This window comes from Leptopilina heterotoma, unplaced genomic scaffold (assembly GCF_015476425.1).
Source record: "Leptopilina heterotoma isolate Lh14 unplaced genomic scaffold, ASM1547642v1 Lhet_183, whole genome shotgun sequence".
Classification (NCBI taxonomy): Eukaryota; Metazoa; Arthropoda; class Insecta; order Hymenoptera; family Figitidae; genus Leptopilina; species Leptopilina heterotoma.
In genome coordinates this window covers 519,249-536,464 of record NW_025110901.1, presented here as the reverse complement: position 1 = coordinate 536,464, position 17,216 = coordinate 519,249, and the positions used below count along the sequence as shown (strand labels likewise).

General features: G+C 19.6%; 1 protein-coding gene and 1 long non-coding RNA gene across 2 annotated transcripts in view; one reads left to right on the top strand and one right to left on the bottom strand.

The window, feature by feature from the left end:
• LOC122500395 overlaps nucleotides 1-13,052 on the bottom strand; it is a 29,570-nt gene extending 16,518 nt beyond the window's left edge. Inside the window, exons 1-2 of the mRNA XM_043609308.1 lie at nucleotides 12,699-13,052; nucleotides 1,054-1,240 (exon numbers count right to left, since the gene is read on the bottom strand). Of these exons, the coding sequence (XP_043465243.1) occupies nucleotides 1,054-1,170 (117 nt within the window). The 5' untranslated portion in view covers nucleotides 1,171-1,240; nucleotides 12,699-13,052. The remainder of the gene's footprint in view (nucleotides 1-1,053; nucleotides 1,241-12,698) is intronic.
• Nucleotides 11,370-15,422, top strand: LOC122500398. Its single transcript, XR_006301470.1, has 3 exons — nucleotides 11,370-11,400; nucleotides 11,717-11,792; nucleotides 15,290-15,422. It is a non-coding gene; the product is annotated as an uncharacterized LOC122500398 (long non-coding RNA).
• Nucleotides 15,423-17,216: the final 1,794 nt, after the last annotated feature.

Below are 17,216 nucleotides of genomic sequence, written 5' to 3'. Positions count from 1 at the left end.
TTCCTTAATTATTAATTACTAATTATTAATTTTTACGTTAAAAAATTAATTTTTACACTTTTTTAATTGTAAATACTAATTTCTACATTTCAAAAATTAATCTTCATATTATTTTATTGTAACTAATAATTTTTACATTCAAAAATTAATTTTTCCCTTTTCTTAATTGTATAGCTATTAATTTTTACATTCAAAAATTAATTTTCACTTCTTTTAATTATTAAATATTAATTTTTACTTTCAAACATTAATTTTCACACTTCTTTCAATCGTAAATATTCATTTTCCCACTTTTTTAATTATTAAATATTAATTTACACGTTCAAAAATTAATCCTCATATTGTTTAATTGTAACTATTAATTTTTACACATTCAAATATTAATTTTCACACTTTGTTTAATATTGAAAATATTAATTTTCAAGTTTTTGAATTACAAAAATATTAATCTTTTAATTTAAAAATTTATTTTTACATGTTTTTAATTATTTATTATTATTATTGTTGTTGTTATTATTTTTATTTTATTATTTTTACCGTCAAAAATTAATTTCTAACATTTTTTTCAAATATTAATATCGTAAAAAATTAATTTTGACAATTTTTTTATTGTAAATATTAATTTTTCGATTCAAACATTAATATAGACATTTTTTAATAGTAAATTTGTAAATGTTAGTTTCTTCCATCATTGATTTACAGTAATTTTTATTAATAGTAATTTATTCACTTATAATATTTAACTTTTTTTTATTTATATTTTGTTTATTTGTATTGTTTTTTTATATTTTTTCACTGATACTAATTTTGAGCACTGTGAATTTTATTTCAATATTTATTTATTTTTTTCATATTATTTTTTTTTGTTATTAATTTTATGTATTTTTTGGCGAGCTTTTTTATTAATTAAGATTTTTGATAATTAATCGTTAATCATTATTTATCTCAAGGTATTAATGTCATTGATTTTTTTCTCATTTTTTACCGAAAAATTTAATATTTGACTAATGAAATTAATATGAAGGAAATGTGATAATTTATTCTCTTTCTCACCTTATAATTATCGTAGAAGCTAACGGGCCGGCTTCTTGCTGCACACTGTTCATCGTCTGCTTGTTGCTCATGCAAGATTGCATTCGCGGGTAATTCTTGCGCGCGCGCGTTTGACATCCTGCACCTGCGTCTTTCGACTTCAAAAAAAAAAAAAAAAAAAAAAATCCCTCTAAAATTTAAATTTTACCTGAAAAAAATATTTTTTCAAATTAGATTTATGATTTAGTTTATCAAAAAATATTTTTTATTATGAAATATTACATATTAATATTATACAATTATTTGTATTTATTTATTTAATTTTTCAATTTAGAATGTCATAATTTAATTATTATTAATAATAAATAAATATTAATAATAATTAAATAATAATAATTTAATAATTATTATCTTTTTGTTTTATTACTTTTTTACTAATAAAATTTTAATTATTATTATTATTAATTTATTTATTATTATTTATCATGTATTATAAAAATATTTACAAAACATTTCACAAAATGAAAATTTATTGCTCGCAGTTGAAAAATTATTTTACATACTTAATTATAATAATCATAGTAACGACGATATAATTATTCTTGGGTGAAATACAAAAAATTATTTATATTTTATAAACACTTTATTTAATAATTATTTTATTAAAAATGTATTTTGCTTTTCACATTTCAGAAATAAATGAAAGGTGAAATAAAAATACCTTTTTCATTAGTGATGGGAATAGAATTATTATAATAATGCGAACCGAAAAAGTGAAACTGTCCTTATCAATGCAAAACTTTCGAGGCACTGTGTTATATCATCAGCATCACAATGAAAATTGTTTGATCTACGATAAGAGGTATGAAAAAAACCATTTTTTGTTTCTATTAAAATTTTTTTTAATGCTGCAGAAAATAATGTTGCACTTTAATTTTTATTTTAAACGTCAGCAGCAAATATGCAGCAAAAAATGTCACTTTGTTTAAATTATAATTTAAAATCAAAATTAAATTAATAACTTTAATAATAAATTAATAACTTCAATAATAAATAATAAATAAATAAATAAATAGAAATTCAAATGATGATTAAATTAATAATTACTGTAATTATAAATTAAATGATAATTAAATTTATAATTACAGTAATTTAAAATTTTAAATGACAGTTAAATTAGTAATTATAGCAATTCATATAATGCAAAAATTAAAATAATAAAAAATAACCAAATGATAAATAAAATTATAAAATAAATAATTAAATTTATAATTATATTAATTCGAACGATAATTAAATTAATAATTATAGTAATTCATGGACATTACCGAACGAAATAAAAGTATATTTTATTTCAGATAATTTTTGACTTATTTTTTTCGTTTTTATAAATACCGGTTTTTTTCATCAATAATTATAATAATTGAGATTGAAATATATACATCAAATAAAAATAAGTGGATGAAAAAAAAAGAAAATTGCAAATTTAAATTTCACGTTTTTGTGAATTTTTTCTGTTTGCTTTTAAGAGATTAAATAAGGGGATATATTGGACCACATACATATATATACACTTGAGATTAATGTGACTTCACTTTCAATTTTTTTTGCTTTACGTCAAGTTCACTGTCTCACGTGGTTGTCACGTGTGCTATAAGGTAATTTAGTAATTCTCATGAGGAAAAGAAAATCAGGGGAAAAAATCAAGACCCTTTTCGTAAAAAAAAGGAAAAACAGATTTTTTTTACAAATAATAGGTATAATACACAATTCAATGAGAAATTTTCCAAATAAGGAAACAAAATTTGTAAATTTTTATTTTAGAGGTAAAATATTTTTTTTGTTCTTTATTGTTAGTTAGTATTCCTTTTATAAATCGGGATTTTTTTAAAAGTATTTTTAGTTAGTATTCTTTGATAATTTATTTTTTTTAGTATTTTTAGTTTGTATTTTTTTAATTATTTCTTTTCGGTATTCTTTTACTAATTCGGTTTTTTAGTATATTTAGATTTTTAATTAGTATTCATTTAGCAATTCGTTTAATTAGTATTTTTATTATAGTATTATTTTGAACAAAATTTTAATACAATTTTACGAAAGAATTCAATTTTTTTCTTAATTCGTTATAAAATTAAAACAAAATTCGATTATTTTCTAAAATTGTAATTATTCCTTCGAAACAATTCTATTATTTTTTTTAATTCCTTGTAAAAATACAATCATTCTTAATACAATTTTAATAAAATTTCATGAAGGAATTCAATTTTAAAAATTTTTTAATAGAATTTTTTAAAAAATTCAGTTATTTTCTAAAATTTTAATAAATCCTTCGAAACAATTCAATTATTTTATTTCAATTCCTTGCAAAAATTCAATTATTTTTAATACAATTTTAGTAAAATTTCATGAAGCAATTCAATTTTTTAAATTTTTAATAGAATTTTTAAAAAAATTCAATTATTTTCTAAAATTTTAATAAATCCTTCGAAACAATTCAATTATTTTATTTCAATTCCTTCCAAAAATTCAATTATTCTTAATACAATTTTAATAAAATTTTATAAAGGAATTCAATTTTTAAAAAGTTTTTAATAAAATTTTTTTAAAAAATTCAATTATTTTTTAAAATTTTAATAAATCCTTAGAAACAATTCAAGTATTTTTTTCAATTCCTTGCAAAAATTCAATCATTTTTAATACAATTTTAATAAAATTTAAAGAAGGAATTCAATTGTTAAAAAGTTTTTAATAAAATTTTTTAAAAAATCCAATTATTTTTTAAAATTGTAATAAATCCTTAGAAACAATTCAAGTATTTTTTTCAATTCCTTGCAAAAATGCAATCATTCTTAATACAATTTTAAGAAAATTTCATAAAGGAATTCAATTTTTAATAATATTTTTCGAAAAATCCAATTATTTTCTAAAATTTTAATATATACTTCTAAACAATTCAAGTATGTTTTTTCAATTTCTTGCAAAAATTCAATGGTTTTTAATACAATTTTAAAAAAATTTCATGAAGGAATTCAATTTTTAAACAGTTTTTAATAAAATTTTTTAAAAAATTCAATTATTTTTGAAAATTGTAAGAAATTCTTCGAAACAATTCAAGTATGTTTTTTCAATTCCTTCCAAAAATTCAATCATTCTTAATACAATTTTAATAAAATTTCACGAAGGAATACAATTTTTAAAAAAAGTTTAATAATATTTTTAAAAAAATTCAATTATTTTCTAAAATAATTGAATTGGATTTTTAATATTTTTAGTTAATGTTTTTTCTTATTTAGTATTTTCTTATGATTCTCTAATTCTTTGAACTAATAAAATTTGTAATCATTTTAAAATAATTATAAATAATTATAAATAATTATAAAAAATATTTGTAAACTGTATTTAGAAAATTTATTAATTATTTATTAACATAAATTTGCACTGGGTTGATCAATGAAATAAAATTAATTTATATTAACATTATAACTAAATTTTTTTTGTGTCAAGAAAATATTCTAAAATGTTTTTAATACTTTTAATAATAAAATTATTAAATTAGTTATATTTTTAGTTGTGTGGATTTTTTCGTCAATTCAATTCCGCCAGAGGCAACTTCATTATAGAGAATTGCGTAAAACTTACAATAGATTTGCGAAAGTAAAGCCTCCCTTATAATTTGAATGAAAGAATTTTTTTTCAGAATTGTATTGTACAAAAGTTTCACTTATTCATAGAGAAGTGGAAAAGTGACATCTTACTTCGTTAAAAGTATAAAATTTTATCAATGCATTTCTTTTTTATACGAAAAGAAAAATATTCAGAAATTAATATTTATTTTTTTTTATTTATTTTACATTTTATTTTTATTTTATTTAATTTAAAATTTTTTTTTATTTTATTTAACTTTTACATTTTATTTTATTTAGTATATTTACATTTGACTATTATTATATGTTATAATGTTGATTAAAAAGTATTATTAAATAAAAATAAATTATTTAATTAATAATTATGCATTTAATTAAAAAAAAATATAAACAAATAACAAACACGCGCCAATTTTTCTTTTATGAGTCAAAAACAATTTCTAGGAAAAGTGTGAGAAAAAAAAAACAAAGTCTGGAATATGAATGACATTCTCTATATATCTATATATATGCAAAACAACTTCTTTTGATCGCATTTAACGTATAGAAGAAATCGAGTACACGCGCGTCAATGAGGTGTCGAGATTTTACTGCACAAGGTGGGGGTGGAAAAAACATAAACCAACGACAATTGTCTTTTTATTTATTACTTTTCTTGTAAATACATATACGTACATATATAGATGCTTATAAATATTTTGCAAAAATCGAAAAGACGTCAAAAATTCTGTTTATTTTTCTTTTTTTCATGAGTCATCAAAAATTTACACAATTAAAAATAATTTTATGCAATTCATAGAAAATTTTTATTATTCAAAGAAAAAGAAATTTATATTCACTTTTGTTTAGAGAAGAAAATAAAAAGGAAAATGAGAATCGTAAATTTTAATTCACTTTCCATTTATGTATTTTATTGTATACGAGAATATGTTAGTATGTAAAAAGATTTTTTTTTTTATTGCCTTCTTCCCATGAGAAACTATTATCATTTTTCCATAGATTCTTAGAGTAGTTTTATTTCTATGTAAAAAGGGAAATAAAAAAAGAAACGAAACTAACTATGCGGTATTATTCATAGAAATTTTATTTTTGAAACTATTTAGCTACTATTTTAATTTTTATAAATAATTTACAAATTATACTTATTTCGTTAAAGCAGCGAGATTTTAAATTTATTTAGTGAAGAAATTAATTCTAAGACTCTAGAAAAATTGGACACGATAAAAATATTTAGAATCGCAAATTAAAAATTGAAATTTTACTAACAGTAATACTTTACTAATTCTACTAAATCTACTAAATATTACAGTAAAATTTTTACTATTACTATTTTTTATTTATTAATAATATTAACAATTATAGTAGTGAATAAAAATAATAGTAGTAGTAACAATAAAAATATTAATAAAAATTTAATAATAATTAATAATTATTTAAATTTCGGCCTATTGGCCCAGAAGTGGCACCTTTTGGTTTACGTTAATAATTAATGAGAATAATTTACTTTAGAAAATATTTTGTTTTCGTTAATTTAGTGAATAGGAAAATTTCTTGAAGAAGTTCAGTTGGAGTGCACCTGCTCTCTGCCCTTGTTCGTACAGTAATAATTAGAAATTAACATTAATTATTCTGGATTACTTAGCAAGAAGGGTGCTTTGCACTCGGAGGTAGACTTGTATAGTTTGCAAAGTAAAACTCTTAGACGATCCGATGTCTACCAGACCTAAGATTCTATTTACGCAATACTTGGTAAACTTGTGTAGACCTCGCCAAAATTTCTTTAATTACGATATAAATGCTTTCAAGGAAAAACCACGCGAATTATTATAAGGTTACCTGATTCACCACTTTCAAATCTTCAATTCAAATTCAAACGCACACGACCTTGCCAATTTTGTTTTTTGTTTTTTTATGACTATTGTTATTATTATTATTATTATTATTATTATTATTATTATTATTATTATTATTATTATTATTATTATTATTTTTATTACTGCCACCATCATTATCAACATTATTAATATTATTCTTTCTGTTATTATTATCGTGACATTCAATTTATTATTTTATGCAAATTACAAACATTTTCATTTTCAAATTTCAATTTTTGAAAAAAAATGTATAAAAATTAAAAAAATTTAAAAATTTACTTATTAAGTACATAATTAATTGTTAATGTTTATATTTTCAAAAGTTTTAATATAATTCTTCGCCAAAATTCAATTATTTTAAAAAATTATAACATTCAACAGAAGAATTCAATTATTTTCATAAATTATAACATTCTATAGAAGAATTCAATTATTATTTTTATAAATAGTAAAAATTTTGCAAAAATTCAATTATTTTCAACAAAATTTTGATACAATTTCACGGAAGAATTCAATTATCATTTAAATTTTAATAAATCCATTAAAACAATTCAATTATTTTCAATAAAATTTCACGAAAGAATTCAATTTTTTTCTTAATTCGTTATAAAATTGAAAAAAAATTCAATTATTTTCTAAAATTTTAATAAATCCTTCGAAACAATTCAATTATTTTTTTTCAATTCATTGCAAAAATGCAATTATTCTTAATATAATTTTAATAAAATTTTATAAAGGAATTCAATTTAAAAAAATTTTTAATAATATTTTTCGAAAAAATTCAATTATTTTTTAAAATTCTTATAAATCCTAAGAAAAACAATTCCATTTTTTTTCAATTCATTGCAAACATGCAGTAATTCTTAATACAATTTAATAAAATTTCATGAAGGATTCCAATTTTTAAAAAATTCAATTATTTTCTAAAATTTTAATAAATCCTTCGAAACAATTCAATTATTTTATTTCAATTCATTGTAAACATTCAATTATTCTTAATACAATATTTTAATAAAATTTCATGAAAGAATTCAATTTTAAAAAATTTTTAATAATATTTTTCGAAAAAATTCAGTTATTTTCTAAAATTTTAATAAATTCTTCGAAACAATTCAATTATTTTTTTTCAATTCATTGCAAAAATGCAATTATTCTTAATATAATTTTAATAAAATTTTATAAAGGAATTCAATTTAAAAAAATTTTTAATAATATTTTTCGAAAAAATTCAATTATTTTTTAAAATTGTAATAAATCCTTAGAAAAACAATTCCATTTTTTTTCAATTCATTGCAAACATGCAGTAACTCTTAATACAATTTAATAAAATTTCATGAAGGAATTCAATTTTTAAAAAATTCAATTATTTTCTAAAATTTTAATAAATCCTTCGAAAGAATTCAATTATTTTTTTTCAATTTATTTGCAAAAATGCAATTATTCTTAATAAAGTTTTAATGAAATTTCATGAAGGAATTCAATTTTTAAAAAATTTTTAATAAAAGTTTTTAAAAAATTAAATTATTTACTAAAATTTTAATAAATCCTTCGAAACAATTCAATTATTTTATTTTAATTCATTGCAAACATGCAATTATTCTTAATACAATATGGTAATAAAATTTCATGAAAGAATTCAATTTTAAAAAATTTTTAATAATATTTTTCGAAAAAATTCAGTTATTTTCTAAAATTTTAATAAATTCTTCGAAACAATTCAATTATTTTTTTTCAATTCATTGCAAAAAAAGCAATTATTCTTAATACAATTTTAATAAAATTTCATAAAGGAATTCAATTTAAAAAAAATTTTAATAGCATTTTTTAAAAAATTCAATTATTTTCTAAAATTGAAATAAATTTTTCGAAACAATTCAAGTATTTTTTTTTCAATTCCTTGCAAAAATACAATCATTCTTAATACAATTTTAATGAAATTTCATGAAGCGATTCAATTTAAAAAAAAAATTGTTAATAATGTTTTTCGAAAAAATTCAATTATTTTTTGAAATTGTAATAAATCCTTCGAAATTCTAATTATTGTTAAAAAAATATTTGTATAAATACTTCTATTATTATTACTATCAATTTAATTTTACATACATGTTATTATTATCATTAAACTAAAAAAAATATAATCGATTAAAATAACCGATTATTTGTTTATTATCAAATAAACATTTATTCGAGTCAAACAATTTTCATTTAAATTCAAATAAATTTAAATCAGTAATTATTTGAGGTAATAATTTCAGTACTTGTATCAAATAAACCATTTAATTGATTGAAATAAAAATTATTTGATAGAAAAATAAAAATTATTTGATACAAAAATAAATATTTATTTGATAATAGACAATAAATTGTTTACTTGAATCAAATAATTTTTTTTTGCGTTTATTTTGAAAAAACTACTTTTGCAACACGTTTCTTGAAAAACGGTTAAAAAAAATACTTTTTTTCTCTAGTAAAAAATTGTATAATAAAAAATTAAGTTGATTCCTTTTCAAAAATAGAACAATTTATATTTTAGAAAGAAAAATTGTAAAATTTAATTAGTCTTTTTTTTGGGCGTTCGGGAATAAAATACAAAATTTAATGGACCTAGATAGGAGTTTATTCTCTTGCTAAATAAGATCACGTGTGTCATCTTTTAGACTTAAATTATACTAAGTAGTTAGTAACCATGTCGCATGTATCAAGTTATAGGGGCTTTAAAAATATACATTAAATACACTCGTGAATATAAACTTTTTATACCCGTAAAAAGTGAAGTAAGATGCTTTTTTTAAGAGGGCTCTACTTATTATGATTTTTTTGCTCATAATTTTCTATTTACTGTAATTTACATTCTATAAACCCCTGTAACTTATTATCGGTTCTTTAATTTTTTGTCTTTTAATATTTTTCTTTTTTTTATTATTTTTAGTATTATTTTTCTTTTTTACTTTCTTTCTTTCTTTGGTCTTTGAATTTATAATGTCATTGTTATATTTAAGGGGCGCTTTAATGTCAGGTGTACGTACAACTTTTTTTTCTTAATATCAAAGGTATTATAATTACATTTTTAATTTCTATTCAATTCTACTCAATTCTATTCCATTCTGTTATATAATATTTATAATAGTACATACATAATAATTATTAATAATATAATAATAAATAAATAATTAAAAAATAGAATAATAAATAAAAGGGACTAATCAAATTTTTAGTCTCTTCTATATTAGTATCAAAAAATATTTTACTATCAATTAATTTAATTATTTAAAAATATTATAAAAGTATTTTGGAAAAAATATTAAATAAATAAGGGATTAAAATTAATGTAATACTTTCAAATTTAAATTTAAAATTAATAATTAAATTTAATTAAAAATTATTTAATTACATTCAAATTAAAATAATTGAGTTTTGTCTGAAATTAGCCATTTGGAAACTTTGATAATGAAAAACAAAATAATATAATTTACTAATTTATTTAAATTAAATATAGGTATTAAAAATTAAATTAAGAGAAATAAGTGAAAATACAAAAATACGTTTTTCTCCCTAATTAATAATTTTATTATTATTATTTTTTTTCCTTTCTTCCTTGGTAAAATATTTAAATTATTATATTTTTAATCAAGCCCTTTCAGTATTTAAATAAATAATTATTTATTTAAATACTGAAAGGGCTTGAATATAAATATAATTTACAAATTATAAAATTTAATTCAAGTCTAGAGAGTTTGCAAGGAAATTGTATATGTATATATATATATATATATGTAAAAAGTTTGTCCTTTGTCTTATGAAATAAAAGTGCGGTAGGCAAATGTTGGCACATATATGTACGCGAACTATTTGAAAATGTGCGTAATTACATCTTTGGTTTCTGCAAAATTATTTCGAAATAACAGTTAGTTATAATAACAGAAACCTCATTATGCATCAAAGCTATCCTGTAACTTAAGTTTTCCTCACCTGACCATCGCGCTACGGTTCATGCTTTTTAAATCAACATCTCTCAAGATTATATACGCGGATAAAATATAAAAGTCAAGTTATAAAAGTTTATTACCTTAACTGTAACTAATAACAAGAAAAATTAAATTTCATATCTACCATTTTTTTTCTCCCCCCCCCCCCTCAAAAAAAACAATTAACTACATTTCCTTTTCTCTCAAAATAAACTTTTTGATTCATTTCCCTCCTCAAAAAAAAAAAAATAGCTGCATTTTTTTCAACAAATAAAATTTAACTATATTTATTTTTGTCACAAAAAAAATTTAGCTGCATTTTTTTCAACAAATAAAAATGATCTATATTTATTTTTGTCACCAAAAAAAAATCAGCCGCATTTTTTTTCACAAAAAAATTAGCTATACTGACATTTATTTTTTTCACAACAAAAATTAGCTACCGACATTTATTATTTTCACCAAAATAAATTAGCCACAATTTTCTTCACAGAAAAAATTAGCTACAAAAAAAATTGGCCAACGTACATTTTTTCCCCTAAATAAATTTTTATAAAGATTATTTTTTATATACTGAAAATTAATTAGTTTAATATAGAAAAAAAATTAGCCATAAAATTATCGAATTGAATAAAATTGAAAGTAATTTTTTTAATTAACAGTAATTTTTGTTCTGTAACTAATTTAATAATTGTTTTATGAAGTTGAACGCGGGTGCGCAGCCAATGAAACGAATTTTAATCCACGACGAACGAGATTTTTCCTTGCACGTGAAATTTGATATATTCTTTATTTTTTAATGAAAAAAAAAATAGATCGTAATTTTTTTTCCTTCTGTACTCTTTAGTATCTTGTGGCAAATTTTATTTTTTTCATCTTGTTGCAGTTTAGTTTAATAAAATATAAATTCTGCCAATAAAACATTTAAATAATTATTTTACATATAATAAAATAAACAATTTTTTGTTAGTGTATTGAAAAAAAAAATGTTTATATAAAGATTCAATTTAAATAAAATTGGAAGATTTATTTATTGCGAAAAATATTGTTACAAATGAAAACGTAGATGTAAATAAATTTGGTGCGAGTAAAAAATTTATTTACATCCATTTTTTCATGCAAATTTTTTGCATTAAATAAATTTTTTATTTTATTTAATATCTATTTATTTTTATTATTAATTACATAATAAAATATTAAGAAATTGTTTATGGAAAGATTTCATTTAAATAGAAGTGGAAGATTTATTTATAGCAAAATTTGTGACAAGTGAAAAAGTACGTATAGATGTAAATAAATTTTGTCCGAGTAAAAAATTAATTAAATTTTTTATTAAAATATTCAAAAAAATTGTCTGTTTGAAAATTTAATATTTAAATTGAATTAGCTTTAATTATTGCAAAAATAGTTACAAATAAAAAATAGATGTAAATAAATTTAGTGCGAGTAAAAAATGAATTTAAATAACTTTTGTCATTTTGCACAAAACAAATAAATTTATTAGACAAGTGACAAGATTTATTTTTATTAATTTATCATGCAAAGTGAAAATATTTATTTCAATAAATAATAAAATCGTTAGAAGTTTAAAAATTTACTGAAAATATAAATTTTGTTATAGAAGTAAAGAAATTATTTAACAAATGTATTTTACAACTAACAAATTTATTGAAATAAATTTATTACAAGTAGGAAAATAATCTTAGAGTAAAATTTACAAGTAAAAAATTTACTAAAAATAAATTTATAATAATAGTGAAAAATTTACTAAAAATAAATTTATTACAATAGTAAAAAATTTACTAAAAATAAATCTATTACAAGTTAGAAAATTTTCCAAAAATAAATTAATTTCTCAAATTTGAATTAAATTTAAAATCCATTTTTGCTCTCATTAAATTTTTCCCATTAATCAATAAATTGATAAATATTTCTTAAAAAGAGAATTTTTAAAATCGTAAAAGTGTGCGAATGTTGTGACAGGCATCAGGCGTTTCAATGGATCCTGAGTAAATTGCTCGCACGTGGGATGATGCCAAATTAAATTAAAACTACTTTCAAGTTCGTGGAAAACGATTTTTTTCTTTCTTTCTTTTTTTTCAAATAAGTAATTTAAATTACAAATAAAAAAATTTCAGTCTCTACGTAAATTAACGAAAAAAAAAAACAGTAAAAATATTCACCTTCATTTATTAGTTTATTCCTCGTCTGATTCACAAACTCACACTGCACGTGAAACTTTTATTTAAAAAATTGACGTAGTTCTTAAAACAAAACAAAAAAAAATTAAGTGAAAAAAAAACAAAGAGAAATTATCATATAAATTGCAAAATGCGTCAAATCGTAAAACTTTGAAAGAAATAAAATTTCAATTTTTATACTTTATTTAATTAATTTTTTTGGAACTTTTTTTTTTCTTTTATAGGGCTTGGATAAATATTTGTCGATTTTTGTTTACTGATGGGTATTATTTTTTACTTTTTTTTGGAATAAAAAATGATTAAGTGTTTCTCGATTGGTGTCGCAGTGACAACTGCTTGCGTTCCATGATCCAAGTAACGCCGAGGATGCCGGTAACAGGGATCCTCAAATTGAGGAACTCTATTATTTTCCTTGAAAGAGACTTTTTACCCTCTCCGAACAAAAAAAAAAAACAAAACAAAAAAAAACAAAAAAAGAAAATAGTGAAAAATTGTTTTTACAAGTGTTATCAGAAAAAGATATTTTTCGAAATTATTTAAATATGATGTGAACTCTTTAAATCTAAATTGGTGGATATTTAGTCACTAATTAACTATGGTAGAAATTTTTACTAATTTTTTTAGTTATTTTACAAAGAACTTTGTGCCGTTTCTTTTTTAAAATAATTAAAAATTAACTAATACATCTTTCCCTGAAACTTTACTAAAAATAAAATTAGTTTTTTCAGCAGTAGCAGGAAAGTAAATTTTAAGTAAATTTTTATTAAATTTTGTAGCAACTAATTTTTTAGTAAATTTTGTAGTAACTAATTTTTTAGTAAATTTTTTAAGTAAATACATTTTTACTAAATATTTTAGTAACTAAATTGTTAGTAACTAAATTGTTAGTAAATTTCTTAGTAATTAAATTGTTAGTAAATTTCTTAGTAATTAAATTGTTAATGAATTAAAAAATTAATTACTAAAAAAAAGTATTATTTAACTAAAAATTATTGCATGTAATTATTAATTTTAGTTAGTGGTATAATTTTTACTAATTTGTGTTAAGAGAAAATATACTAATAATAGTAAAAATATAGTAATTTAATAGTAAAAATTCAGTCACTGACTTAAATAGTAAAAATTTCTACTAATCAAACTAAAATATTTAATAATAACCAATTATTAGTTAAATTTATTTACATTCAGGTTATGTCAAAATAACTAATTTTTGTAAGTAATTCTAAATAATAGTATAGTTAATAAGTAAATTATTAATTTAATAAATTTATTTAAATTTTTATTCAAATTCATTTATTTATTTATTTAAATTTTATTAATTAAATTAAATTAACTAATTAGTAAAATTTGACTATTTTCTTCGATATCTATTTACTAGCAGTTAGTTGTTTCTTACTAACAATTAGTTTTTATCTTCTAACAACCAGAATTTTTTTTACTAATATTTGTTAATTTTTTTCTAATAATTAGCTTTTTTCTATTAATAATTATTTATTTTTTTCTAATAACTAGTTTTTTTCTACTAGTAAGTAGCTATCCCCTACTAGTGACTAGTTATTTTCTACTGATAATCAGTTATTGCTTACTAATAAATAATAATTCGTAATTTTCTACTTATAATTTTTTTTAAATTTATTTAGTAATAATTATTTACTTTCTATTAATAATTAGTTATTTCCTACTAATAATTAGTTATTTTCGACTAACAATCATTTATTGATTACTAATAATTAGTAATTTTCTACTGATAATTTATTTGTTATTTATTTTCTATTAATCAATTTTGTCAACAAATAATTAGTCATTTTCTACTGTTAGTAATTTTTTTTTCCAATAATCACTAATAATTAGTTTTTTTCGACTAACAATTAGTTATAATTATAACTGATTAGTAATTAGTAATTTTCTACTGGTAATTTTTTTTATTTATTTACTTTTTACTAATATTTGCAATTTTCGACTAAATAATTATAGTTATTTTCTACTAATATTTAGTTATTCTACTGGTAATTTTTTTGTTATTTATTCATTATTAATTAGATTAATTAGATTTTCTACCAATAATTATTTACTTTCTACAAATAATTAGTTTTTTTCTACTAATAAAAAGTTGTTCATTTACTAATAATCAGTATTACTGACTACTATAATAATTAGTAATTTTCCTCTTATTTTCTACTGATAAACAAACTAGGAATCTGCGTTTAATAATCAACTAGTTTTTAATATTGTTTAAATAGAAAAAAAATATTTTCTGATTTATAAAATTACTGTCATTAAAGTTTATCTCGTTCTTTGAATTAAAATTAAATTAAAATTAAATTAAAATTAAATAAAAATTAAATAAAAATTAAATTAAAATTAAATTAAAATTGTGTAATTAAAAATATAAGTTAAATTTAAATCTTATTAAATTTCGCTGGTCGTCCTTCTGATAAAATAAGTCTTGAAGGTTGCGGTTCCGCCTTCAATAATATTCCACCCTCTCGAGGCATATTTCAATTTTTCTTTTTTCTTTTTTTTTTTCTTTTTTTGCAAAAAAAGTTGAGAATCACTGAGAATTACTTTCACAGCGTGTATAGAAAAGAAGAGGGGCCCTTGTGTGGACCTTTGGTAGGGGTTTTCAGGCCCCAAGTCATAGAATTGTAGAGTGGGACTACTTTGAAGAGGGGAAAAGGGGGCATAATTGGTTAAACTCCTCACTACCTGGATTCTGTCTTCAGGTGATTCAAAGTAGCAATTTCTCTATCGTTTTCCACTTTTTATATTTATTTTTTTCTCCGATTTCATTTTTCTTATTTCAAATCTCTTCTTTTTTCTCTAGATTTTCTATCTTTTCGATTTTTCTCTTTTTTTCCTTTTTTCTAGTTTTTCTATTTGTTTAGATTTTTCTTCTTTTTTTTTATTTGTTTAATTATTTTTAGTTTTTCTATTTGTTTCATTTTTTCTAGTTTTTCTACTTGTTTCGTTTTTTCTCGTTTTTCTATTTTTTTCGTTTTTTCTAGTTTTTCTACTTTTTTCGTTTTTTATAGTTTTTCTTACTTGTTTCGTTTTTTCTATTTTTTCTTTTCATTTACTTTTTTCCAGTTTTTTTATTTTTTCGATTTTTTATTTAGTTTTTTCATTTTTTCTAGTTTTTCCATTTTCTCGATTTTTCTGCATCTAGATTCTTTTTTTTAATTTTTTGTTTTACTATATTTTCCATCTAATTATAAATTTATTATTTTATTTTTTCTTCCCACGATTCAAACGCTTTCTTGTTGCATTTATATTCATTGAAGAAAATCACGAATTGATCCTTATCGAATTGAAAAATAAGGAGAGCGTTTGAATTTAACTTAATGTGAATGAAATTGAGTCTCAATGAAACTTTAAATATATATTCTTTATTTCTTTCACAGTTCTTTAGCTAAAGTTATGTCTTAATGCCAATTGTAAGTGTTTAATTTTTCCCCCTTAATTGCTATCTCATAAATTTTTTTTTAATAATTCATTAAAATTTCTGCATTTACTACGAAACGTAATATGAAAAACGAATATTATTCTAACCGAATCGATTATATTTTTCATTTCTTTCTCTTAATCATTTTTTAATTTATTTCTTTCTTTTAATCATGATGCGTGATTTTTTATTGTCATTAAATTTTTTATTTAGAGAAATTTTAATATTGTATTAAATTATTAAATATAAATTTTATTAAAAGTAAAATATTAATTATATTCGGTGTAATAAAAATTTGTCAGAATATTTCTATGATCATTTGAGTAAATTGTCATTTGCCGAAATTCTCGAGTAAATATTTAGCTGAATTATTTAGCAAAAATTTTAATTTTAAATAATTTTTAATTTTAAATATTCAGCTAAATATTTGACTAAATGGTTAAATAGAATTTTACTTGAGATGACAATTCGTTTCAATAACAATAATTCCATTTAGCCAACTAAGTGAGATTAAAGAAAAATATTTATCTGAATATTTTTCCATTGTTTTGAGATGAGAAGAAACTTTTTTTTTTATTTAATTTGAACAAATGATCGACTTCTGAAAAAAAATAATGCGAAAAACCACGTAATCATAGAATTTCCGTTTTATCGTTTTATGAATGATAAATGGACAAAAAAGGACAATAAGCATCGCACTTTTATTTTCCTGCATCAGTGACTCACAATTTACGCTCCACTTAGCAGTGTGACAGTGTATATACGCAATGACAATGTTTTGTAAATTATATTTTTTCAATCTTTGCTAGCAAAAAAAAAATAAAGAATGTGTTAAATTGCAAGGATAGGGGAAGTGCGAATAATATACTTTGTAGAGAATTTATTTTCAATTTTAGTCTTTGCCGTAAATTTACTACCAGTTTTTTTGTTTGTTTGTTATCCTGATTTATGTTGAGTAGATAAATATTATTAATTTTATAAGGATTATTTTTTTATTATATATTACACTTCGTTTGAGTAATAATTATAGTGTACGTTAATTAAATAATGAATGGCTT